General features: G+C 47.7%; 1 protein-coding gene across 4 annotated transcripts in view; it reads right to left on the bottom strand.

Annotated features, from left to right (window-relative positions):
- Window positions 1-12,065, bottom strand: part of RIPOR1 (RHO family interacting cell polarization regulator 1) — a 203,909-nt gene that overhangs the window by 58,335 nt on the left and 133,509 nt on the right. For all 4 annotated transcript variants that reach the window (XM_066582639.1, XM_066582640.1, XM_066582637.1 and 1 more), the window contains exon 4: window positions 6,523-6,601. In XM_066582639.1, the coding sequence (XP_066438736.1) occupies window positions 6,523-6,601 (79 nt within the window). The remainder of the gene's footprint in view (window positions 1-6,522; window positions 6,602-12,065) is intronic.

The following is a 12,065-nucleotide window of genomic DNA, read 5'->3' as shown; positions in this document are numbered from 1 at the left end:
TAGAGCAGTACATCTAGCACAGAAATGTGTGTAAGGAAAGATGAAACTGGTAGATATGAAGAAACCCTTGTATTCGGCCACGTAGAAGAGCATCAAGAGACAAGGTAAGGCTTTTTAGGCTTGCATGCTCAAAAATCACTGACTGATCTTCAGCTCCTGACTGAAGTGCTTAGTTAAAGGAAAGTAAGGATCTGGTCCATAATCTTCTAGATGTATATGAGGACTTGAGCGGGCAGCGGTAGAAGTGGACTCAAGTGGTCCGATTGATAATACTAGAAAACATTCACACATCTAGCCAGAACTGGACTTCTGACGAGTTATAATGCATTTGATAATGATCTAGAGCACTGGTGGCGAATATATGGCACATGTGCCAGAGTCGGCTCTCAGAGCCCTCCCTGTTAGCTGTAGGCTGCTCACCACGTTAATGAATACCGGCATGGGTGCCGCAGCTACCCTGCTACTATTCACTCAGCTGTGCTGCTAGCGGCACTGATCCCGGCGCACACTGTGAAGTCAGTGTGCAGCCGGGATCATCCTCCTCCCTCCCCCGACGTCTCCTCTTAGGTTCCGCGAGAGCAGGGAGAGGAGGCGTCCGGCAGCACACTGACATTACAGTGTGCACCTGGGATCAGTGCCAGCAGCACCAAGCAGAGGAGCAGCGGCGCTTCCACGAGGAGTAAGAGGTAAGTATATGGGTCTCAGGGGGCACTATTACTACTGGGGCCCCTGTGGGATGTCACTATTATCGCTGGGGCTGCTGTAGGATGTTATTATTACTACTGAGGCCGCTGTGGGATGTAACTATTACTACTGTGGGATGTCACTATTACTACTTGAGATGCTGTGTGTGTGTGTGTGTGTGTGCGCCGCTGTTACTGCTGGGGCTGCCATGGGGGCCACTGTTCCCGCAGCATCTCCGCGTCCAAAAAGCAGTCAAAATCTGCACCCTGTCTATTTTGAAGTGGCCCTGTCCTTTTTATAACAACGGAGGTAAAAATCCTGCTCCCTGACGTGTTGTCACTTTGCGATAAATAAGTGGGTTTTGGGTTGCAGTTTGGGCACTCTGTCTCTAAAAGTTTCGCCATCACTGATCTAGAGCCATGCTCAGACATGATGCATGCACCCACCCACTAGAGACTACAGTGATGTCCGGTGAATGGATGAGAGAGCCAGCATTCTTCATACAACCAAGTTGTGTTCTGCCATTTAGTGGGGACTGGAAGTTCGGAGGGGATAGGGGGGTAGAGGGGTGCACAGTAGCACCTGCTGGCTTGCTTTGCTTAGGGCATCTAATAGTATTCAATATTTATTGGTGTCCATGTTAAGAAAATAGTCCTATTGATGAAGTTTATTAACATTTTAAAAAAAGAAGAACAAACAAACAAGAACAACTTTGACATACAAAGCAGCATGAAAATAATTGTGCCACATTGGCAGTAAGAAACTGAACCACAGATGGCGGGATAGCAACTGACACAAATAGAAAACTAGTCATGGTGTGACAATACACATATACAGGACCCTTAATAACACAGTAAAACATAACCAAACCTGCTAGAGCAAGCTATAAAAGTAGGCAAAAGGCTCCCTAAAGTCCAACAGAGCCACAGCTCCAATAATAGGGTAGAAACTATAAGTAAACAGAACAAAGCACACAAAGTAGAGAGAAGAAAAGAGAGGGGGAAAAAGTCCTAACTTATGACCTCAAGTGATGTCCTTCGCTTAAAAAAAATTGCCTTGTTACAATTAAACATTTTTCTCTACCAAGGCAAAAATTATTACATTATGATCAGTATATGTACAATATTTGTTAATATCAGACCCACATCTATCAACAAATACAAGAAATTATCCTGTATGAGTTGAAGGCGATATTTTCTGTTGTCAATACAAAAACCACTTTAGCTAGCCATGTAATAACGGTTAATGGGATCTCCCATTATTAACATTAAAAGGGTTATCCAGTAATTAATTAAAATCTGGCCAAATGAAATGTAATAAAATAACAAGAAACCACTTAAGTCCCCCACAACTTGTTTCTGCTTACTGCACATGCCAACAGCAAACTGTTAAGTGTATCAGTGCTGGAGTTGCAGAACACTTGCCAGTATAGTGGGGAGACTAGTACAGGGTCTACAGAACTTTACATGCATGTCATTGCTTGGCTGCAGTGTTACTCAGAGCCCTTCTCACACTGCAATGAAGCTGCCTCTATAAGAGACATGAATGTGATCCCAATGACCAGTAACTGAATGATAACGGAACAGTAATCTGTAGGTTTCTTAGTGCACCCACGGGGAAGTCAACAAATGGGCTACCCAATGTTTTCCAGCAACCCTAAGCCTAACTTCACACAGGCGAGTGGGATATAGTGCCGTGAATCCTGCCCCCATATCGTGCTCCCCACCATGTGAATTCCCCAGGGATGTGAGAGGTTTTCATGGAAAAACAGCCTTGCATCACTTTGTGGATGAAGGGAACGCTCCGCCGTGGCAGAGGATAGTGGAGCTTCTCCCATTGTTTTGAATGGGAGATTTCACATGGCATCCTGTGCACCTAGCATGTGGCGCGATGCTGCTGCAGGCATCATTGAAAACAATGGGCAGTGCAATACGAGAGCATGCACAAGATAGGGCATGGCACAATTTGTTTCCCGCATAGCATCGCATCCCAGTGTCATGCAGGAAAATATCGCTCATCTGTAAGACCCTATTCAAAAGAATGGGCTTAATATTTGGGCATCTTGTAACGCACAAATCTAGCACATTTTTTTTTGCCCAGCTTCACACGGGCAAAAGGCGTGAGGCAAAACTTATGGACTTAACCATTCTACTGTACTTTGAATTAACTCCAGTCAGAAAAAAACAACATAAAATAAAGTGAAATTTAAAGAGCAAAAAATGCCATCTGGGCCTGTGTCTGTCTGCTGTGGAGACTAAAGTAAATTATATTAGCTAGTTGTAGGTGGGGGAAGGATAGCCTATTTGGAAGATGCCAATACTTTTTGCTTTATGGCAGTATTAAACTCTTCTGTCCCCCAATTGCATGAATGAGTATATAAAAAAACCAAAAAAACCCCACACAGATAGACTAAAAAAGTCCTTATATACTTTCCTTAGGGCTCATGTCCACGGGGAAAATATGATTTAGGATCCGCAGCGGATTACCTGCACGCGGATCCGCACCCCATAGGGATGCATTGACCACCCGCGGGTACATAAATACCCGCGGATCGTCAATAAAAGTGATTTTAAAAAAAATGGAGCATGAAAAAATCTGGACCATGCTCCATTTTCATGCGGGTCTCCCGCGGGGACGGCTCCCGCGGGCTTCTATTGAAGCCTATGGAAGCCGTCCGGATCCGCGGGAGACCTAAAATAGGAATTTAAAGCATTTACTCACCCGCAGCGGGCCGCGAAGCTCTGCTCTTCCTCACGGCCGCATCTCCCTTGCTTCGGCTCGGCGGATGTGCCCGGCGGGTCTCCCGCGGGGACGGCTCCCGCGGGCTTCTATTGAAGCCTATGGAAGCCGTCCAGATCCGCGGGAGACAAAAATCGGGATTTACTCACACGCTCCGTTTCTTCTCTTCGCGCGGCGCCATCTTCTCTCCGTCGCGGCCGGATCTTTTTTCTTCGGGACGGCGCATGCGCGGGGCACGTCACCGACGTCATCATGCGCATCCGCCGAGCCGAAGAAAAAAGATCCGGCCGCGACGCAGAGAAGATGACGCCGCAGCGAAGAGAAGAAACGGAGCGGATGGGAGGTGAGTTTATTCTCATTTATTGCTATTTTCAGCCCTCATGTCCGCGGGGCAGGAGGGACCCGCTGCAGATTCTCCATGGAGAATCTGCAGCGGATCTGATTTTCCCCGTGGACATGAGGCCTAAATCTTATCAGGAACTATAAGGCTCTGGTTCAGAAGGGTTGTTGATCCAGGGCTGTTTATGACAGATTTGAAGTCAGGAAAGATTTTTTTTTTCCTAAAAAGAGGTTAGCTGGTTTCTACATCACGGGGCTTATTTCCTTCCTCTGGGTCAACATTACAGGATAAAGGCTGACCTGAATGGACATGTGTCTTTTTTCAGCCTTACATACTGTGTTACTTGTCAAATCATTCTATTTAATCATTGATGAAAGTTGTACAACAAAAGCAGTATTTTTTCCAGGTTCTGTAGTGTTCCACATTCTCTTAGATAAAAAAAATAATCACGTTTTTCTCATCCTTCTGCACGCGATACCCCGCAATGACCATGTGAAAACAGAATGTTATCACCCAAGTTCTATTGAATGGTGAACTTAAAACATTCGAACAACTGCAGACTAAATTTGATATACCACCGACCCGATTCTACAGATACTTGCAGTTGAGACGAGCTTACAACACTGGTGAATTCCACACCAATAACATTTCTTTGATTAATGCTGTATTTCAGATTAGCTTGGAGAACACGCCACTAGTGTGTATCCTCGGGTAAGTAGAGAACCTGCAGCTAGAGGAGTTGGAAAAGGTGGCAGTGGCGCGTCTTCTATATATAGCAAGAGAACGGATAGCGCAGCATGGCTAGATGAGCTACCATAGCAGTCAACAAACTATATATATATTTAATGCGGGGATGAAATTCATCACAATGTGGTAATAATGGCTTGACGCTCCGGGATTGGCCCCACTTAATCTGATCAGTATGATGTTGCTGGGTAGATAAAGACCCTACCCCAGGTATATTATATTGCCGTGGATTGTGTCTGTAGGAGATACGCAGGTATAAAGACGTTATTACTGCGGTGTGAATCCAGTTACTTAATGATTCTCACTGATTTTTCATATATGGTGAATGTTCTTTATGATTGTCCAAATCTTACATTTAATAAGGTCACATGTTCGGGGAGTACACTGCTCATAACGATGTGGCATGTCCTAAACACAACTCGCAAAATCTTGGATTATACCGGTATTTTATAAGTTACAGTGAATTTTGGCCAATATTTTCAGTAATGGACTTCCACCAATATTTGGTATGTTATTATGAGGGGGATGGGAGAGAATTATGTAAATTGCTGTTTTTGTTTGGCTCTTCGGGAAATGGCAATTCGTCTGTTTTGGAAAAGTAGGAAAATACTCAAACTATTTGATTTAAAAAAAAAGTTTTTCATTTAAAAACTTACAAACCTTTCTAACATTCTACATTGACATAAGTATTCAAACCCTTTGGTATGACACTTACAACTTAGCTCTGGGGCCTCCTATTTCTCTTGATCATCTTTGAGAGGCTTTTACACATTGATTGAGTCCACTTGTGGTAAATTAGGTTGATTGGACATCATTTTAAAAGACACACCCCTATATAAAAAGGTCTATATAAAGGTATATAATGAATACCCGAGCAAAAACCAAACCATGCGGAGGAGAGAACTGCCTGCAGAGCTCAGAGACAGGATTGGGTAAAGGCACAGGTCTGGAGAAGGCTACGAAAATAAAAAATTCTGCTACATTTGACATTCCCAAGAGTGCAGCGGCCTCCATAATTCTTACTTGGAGCAACCAGGACTCTTACTAGAGCTGCCAACCTAACAAACTAAGTAATTGGGGTAAAAGGGCCTTGGAAAAGGAGATGATCAAGAAACAAATCGTCACTCTGACTAGCTCCAAAGATCCTGTACACAGATGGGAAACTTCCAGAAGGTCAACCATCACTGCAGCAATCCACCAACCTTTATGGCAGAGAGGCCAGAAAGAAGCCTCTCCTCCATGAAAGACACTTGAAAGCTCACGTGGAGTTTGCCAAGAAGTACCTGAAGGACTGACTGTGATAAACAACATTCTTTGACCTAATGAAACAAAGATTGAGCTTTTTGGTGTCAATTTTAAGCGTTATGTCTGGAGGAAACCAGGCGCCGCTCATCACCTGCTCAATACCATCCCTACAGTGAAGTATGATGGTGAAAGCATCATGCTGAGTGAGGTGTTTTTTATCGACTAAAACAGGAATGAAAGGAAGCTGAATGGCACAAAGTACAGAGAGATTTCCTTAATGAAAACCTGATCCAGAACACAAAGGACCCCAGACTTGGCAGAAGCTTCACCTTTCAACAAGGCAATGACCCTAAGCACACAGCCAGGACAACACAGGAGGTGTTTAGGAAAAACTCCATGAAAGTTCTTGAGTGGCCCAGCCACAGCCCTGTTTTGACCTATTCGAACATCTCGGGGAGAGACCCGAAAATGGCTGTCCAAAGATGGTCCCCATCCAACCTGACAGAGCTTGAGAGGATCTGCAGAGAAGAATGGCTAAAAAAATCTCCAAAGCCAGGTGTGCAAACCTTGTGGCATCATACCCAAGAAGTCTGGAGGCTGTAATTGCTGCCAACTAAGTACTGAGTACAGGGCAGTGTCTGAATACTTCTGTCAATGCAAAATGTTAGTCATAACTATGTAAAACATATGAATGGCCCACCTTGTAAAGGATGTGATTTTACTAAGAATTAGAGAAGCAGAACTTATTTCCAAATAACAGAACTTACCAATCTTGAGTTTCTTTTTGACTCTCTGATCTGGACGGTCAGCTTATCCAGTTCGACTTGGTGAACTTCTAAGTATGCCCTAGAAAGGAAAATTAAAGTTAATTATACTCGTACGGCTCTTTACCGTAAAATTTAATGTATCATTCCATTTCTGCACTTTTGTTTTTTCTTCCCCACCTCTCAAGAGCTCCTGTTTTTTGCAGCACAAGATGTATTTTTTTTAAAGGGGTGGTCTCGCGAAAGCAAGTGGGTCTATACACTTCTGTATGGCCATATTAATGCACTTTGTAATATACATCGTGCATTAAATATGAGCCATACAGAAGTTATTCACTTACCTGCTCCGTTGCTAGCGTCCCCGTTGCCATGGTTCCGTCTAACTTCGGTGTCTTCTTGCTTTTTTAGACGCGCTTGCGCAGATGCATCTTCTCCCTTCGGCTGGTCTTGGAAGCATCGGAGTTTTGGCTCCGCCCCCTTTTCGCGTCATCGCGTAGCTCCGCCCCCGTCATGTGCCGATTCCAGCCAATCAGGAGGCTGGAACCGGCACACGTCATGGGGCGGAGCTACGCGATGATGCGTACAAGGGGGCGGAGCCAAAATGCCGATGCTGCCGAGCGGAGCCGAAGGGAGAAGAAGGGAGAAGACGGATCTGCGCAAGCGCGTCTAAAAAGGCAAGAAGACACCGAAGTTAGACGGAACCATGGCAACGGGGACGCTAGCAACGGAGCAGGTAAGTGAATAACTTCTGTATGGCTCATATTTAATGCACGATGTATATTACAAAGTGCATTAATATGGCCATACAGAAGTGTATAGACCCACTTGCTTTCGCGAGACCACCCCTTTAATGGCACAATTAAAAAGGTACCGTATAATGGACAGAAAAACCTTAGGAGAAAAAAACCTCCACCAATGTGCCTTTTTACCCCCTTTGGGACAGGGGTGTGGGGTTGTTTTTGCAGTGTTCATTGCAGGCTGTGTGAGGGCTTGTTTTTTGTTTGTCAAGCTGTAGTTTTTATTGGTACCATTGTGGGATACATTGTATACATACTTTTTGATCACTTTGAAAACTGCAATTCTGCCACAGCTTATTTTTTCCTATTAGAGCAATCATCCTGCGGGATGAAAAGTGCCATATTTTAATGATTCAGACGTTTACAGACATGATGATACTAATCATGTGGGGTTTTTTTGTAGCTTTTTTTTTTTTTAAGTGTGTGTGTAGGAGGAGTAGAGAAAATCCGTAAACCAATTTTTTTTTTATATAAATTTTTTATTACATTTTTTTATATTTTAAAACCCTTTAAACCGTATTATTAATAAATAGAGATGAGCGAACGTACTCGTCCGAGCTTAATACTCGTTCGAGTATTAGCGTTTTCGAGATGCTCGTTACTCGAGACGAGTACCACGAGATGTTCGAGTTACTTTCACTTTCATCTCTGAGACGTTAGCGCGCTTTTCTGGCCAATAGAAAGACAGGGAAGGCATTACAACTTCCCCCTGCGACGTTCAAGCCCTATACCACCCCCCTGCAGTGAGTGGCTGGCGAGATCAGGTGTCACCCGAGTATAAAAATCGGCCCCTCCCGCGGCTCGCCACAGATGCATTCTGACATAGAGGAGGGAAAGTGCTGTTGGTGCTGGAGCTGCTATAGGGAGAGTGTTAGGAGTATTTTAGGCTTCAAGAACCCCAACGGTCCTTCTTAGGGCCACATCTAACTGTGTGCATTAGTGTGGAGGCTGCTTTTTGCCGTGTTGCACATTTTTTTTTTTTTTGTATATCGGCCGTGCAGAGCATTGGGTCCTGCAGTAATTCTACATAGTCCAGGGCCAGTAGTGGTGGTGAGGCAGGGACAGAAGACATATATTTATTGAATATAAGCAGTGGGCCTTTCCAAAAACATTTGGGGAAAAAAATCTATTTGGGCTGCCTGTGACTGTCCTCAGTGTACTGGGTCTGTGCTGGGTGTAGTTGTCCTCCTAATTCATACGCAGCCAGCTAAGTGTTACAGCAGGCTTGCGCAAAATTATTTCCTGGCTCTGCTGTGCGTTCGGTAAGCGAAGTCAGCCTCCAACCACAGGCCAATAAGCGTCACATTTAATTACAGCGTTCTGTTTCTGCACTACTGGTAATACACCATGCTGAGGGGTTGGGGTAGGCCTATAGGACATGGACGCGGGCGAGGACGCGGAGGCCCAAGTCAGGGTCTGGGCACAGGCCGAGCCAGTGCGTTGGCCAGGGGTAGAGGCAGGGCCAGACCGAATAATCCACCAACTGTTTCCCAAAGCGCCCCCTCGCGCCATGCCACCCTGCAGAGGTCAAGGTGCTCTACGGTGTGGCAGTTTTTCACAGAGACGCCTGACGACCGACGAACAGTGCTGTGCAACCTTTGTCGCGCCAAGATCAGCTGGGGAGCCACCACCACCAGCATGCGCACCCCACAAGGTGGGACGAAGGGCGTTCACCGCCTCCGGTTTGCACCACTGCCTCTCTCCCTGTGCTCCAACCTGCCACTGAGATCCAACCGCCCTCTGAGGACACAGGCACTACCGTCTCCTGGCCTGCACCCACACCCTCACCTCCGCTGTCCTCGGCCCCATCCAGCAATGTCTCTCAGCGCAGCATCCAGCTGTCGCAAGCGCCACTGTTTGAGCGCAAGCGCAAGTACGCCGCCACGCACCCGCACTCTCAAGCGTTAAACGTGCACATTGCCAAATTGATCAGCCTGGAGATGCTGCCGTATAGGCTTGTGGAAACGGAGGCTTTCAAAAGCATGATGGCGGCGGTGGCCCCGCGCTACTCGGTTCCCAGTTGCCACTACTTTTCCCGATGTGCCGTCCCAGCCCTGCAGGACCACGTCTCCTGCAACATTGTACGCGCCCTCACCAACGCGGTTACTGCCAAGGTCCACTTAACAACGGACACGTGGACAAGCACAGGCGGGCAGGGCCACTATATCTCCCTGACGGCACATTGGGTGAATTTAGTGGAGGCTGGGACAGAGTCAGAGCCTGGGACCGCTCACGTCCTACCCACCCCCAGAATTGCGGGCCCCAGCTCGGTGCTGGTATCTGCGGCGGTGTATGCTTCCTCCACTAAACCACCCCCCTCCTCCTCCAACGCAACCTCTGTCTCGCAATCAAGATGTGTCAGCAGCAGCAGCACGTCGCCAGCAGTCGGTGTCGCGCGGCGTGGCAGCACAGCGGTGGGCAAGCGTCAGCAGGCCGTGCTGAAACTACTCAGCTTAGGAGAGAAGAGGCACACAGCCCACGAACTGCTGCAGGGTCTGACAGAGCAGACCGACCGCTGGCTTGCGCCGCTGAGCCTCCAACCGGGCATGGTCGTGTGTGACAACGGCCGTAACCTGGTGGCGGCTCTGCAGCTCGGCAGCCTCACACACGTGCCATGCCTGGCCCATGTCTTTAATTTGGTGGTTCAGCGCTTTCTGAAAAGCTACCCACATTTGTCATACCTGCTCGGAAAGGTGCGCCGGGTCAGCGCACATTTCCGCAACTCCAAGACGGACGCTGCCACCCTGCGGACCCTGCAACATCGGTTTAATCTGCCAGTGCACCGACTGCTGTGCGACGTGCCCACACGGTGGAACTCTACGCTCCACATGTTGGCCAGGCTCTATGAGCAGCGTAGAGCTATAGTGGAATACCAACTCCAACATGGGCGGCGTAGTAGGAGTCAGCCTCCTCAATTCTTTACAGAAGAGTGGGCCTGGTTGGCAGACATCTGCCAGGTCCTTGGAAACTTTGAGGAGTCTACCCAGATGGTGATGCTGCAATCATTAGCGTCACCATTCCTCTGCTATGCCTCTTGAGAAGTTCCCTGCAAAGCATAAAGGCAGATGCTTTGCACTCGGAAACGGAGGCGTGGGAAGACAGTATGTCGCTGGATAGTCAGAGCACCCTCATGTCTATATCTCAGTGCGTTGAGGAGGGGGAGAAGCATGAGGAGGAGGGGGAAGAGACAGCTTGGCCCACTGCTGAGGGTACCCATGCTGCTTGCCTGTCATCCTTTCAGCGTGTATGGCCAGAGGAGGAGGAGAATCCTGAAAGTGATCTTCCTAGTGAGGACAGCTATGTGTTGCGTACAGGTACCCTGGCACACATGGCTGACTTCATGTTAGGATGCCTTTCTCGTGACCCTCGCGTTACACGCATTCTGGCCACTACGGATTACTGGGTGTACACACTGCTCGACCCACGGTATAAGGAGAACCTTTCCACTCTCATTCCCGAAGAGGAAAGGGGTTGGAGAATGATGCTATACCACAGGGCGCTGGTGGACAAACTGATGGTAAACTTCCCATCCGACAGCGCTAGTGGCAGAAGGCGCAGTTCCGAGGGCCAGGTAGCAGGGGAGGCGCAGAGATCAGGCAGCATGTACAGCGCAGGCAGGGGAACATTCTCCAAGGCCTTTGCCAGCTTTATGGCTCCCCAGCAACACTGTGTCACCGCTCCCCAGTCAAGGCTGAGTTGGCGGGAGCACTGTAAAAGGATGGTGAGGGAGTACGTAGCCGATCGCACGACCGTCCTCCGTGACGCCTCTGCCCCCTACAACTACTGGGTGTCGAAGCTGGACACGTGGCCTGAACTCGCGCTGTATGCCCTGGAGGTGCTTGCTTGTCCTGCGGCTAGCGTCTTGTCAGAGAGGGTGTTTAGTTCGGCTGGGGGAATCATCACGGATAAGCATACCCGCCTGTCAACCGACAGTGCCGACAGGCTTACACTCATCAAGATGAACAAAGCCTGGATTTCCCCAGACTTCTCTTCTTCACCAGCGGACAGCAGTGATACCTAAGCAATACGTAGGCTGCACCCGCGGATGGAAGCATTGTTCTCTATCACCATCAAAAACGTGGACCTTTTAGCTTCATCAATCTGTGTATAATATTCCTCCTCCTCCTCCTGCTCCTCCTCCTGAAACCTCACGTAATCACGCCTAACGGGCAATTTTTCTTAGGCCCACAAGGCTCAGTCATAGAATTTTTGTAAACAATTTTTATACGTTTCAATGCTCATTAAAGCGTTGAAACTTGCACCTGAACCAATTTTTATTTTAACTGGGCTGCCTCCAGGCCTAGTTACCAATTAAGCCACGTTAACCAATTCACCAATTTTTTGGGGCCCTCGCCTACAGTGTAATCCAATTAATTTTTTGCCCACCTGCATTACAGCTGACGTTACATCAGCTGTGCTGGGCACTGCAATGGGATATATTTATGTACCGCCGGTGGGTTCCAGGGAACCACCCATGCTGTGGGTCCACACGGAGTTGTAACTACATGTGTAAGCTTCTAAAGAACCCCAGTCTGACTGGGGCATGCAGTGTGGGCCGAAGCCCACCTGCATTTAACATGACATTACCTCAGCTGTGATGGGCAATGCTATGGGATATATTTATGTGCCGCCGGTGGCTTCCTGGCACCCACCCATGCTGTCGGTCCACAGGGACTTCACAATAGGGAGTTGTACCTGCCTGTGTCTATGAATTAAAAAGCCCGGTCAGGTTGGGGCATGCAGTGTGGG

This window comes from Eleutherodactylus coqui, chromosome 11 (genome assembly GCF_035609145.1).
Source record: "Eleutherodactylus coqui strain aEleCoq1 chromosome 11, aEleCoq1.hap1, whole genome shotgun sequence".
Classification (NCBI taxonomy): domain Eukaryota; kingdom Metazoa; phylum Chordata; class Amphibia; order Anura; family Eleutherodactylidae; genus Eleutherodactylus; species Eleutherodactylus coqui.
The sequence above is the reverse complement of the archived record's forward strand: the minus strand, read 5'-3'. Positions and strand labels throughout refer to the sequence as shown.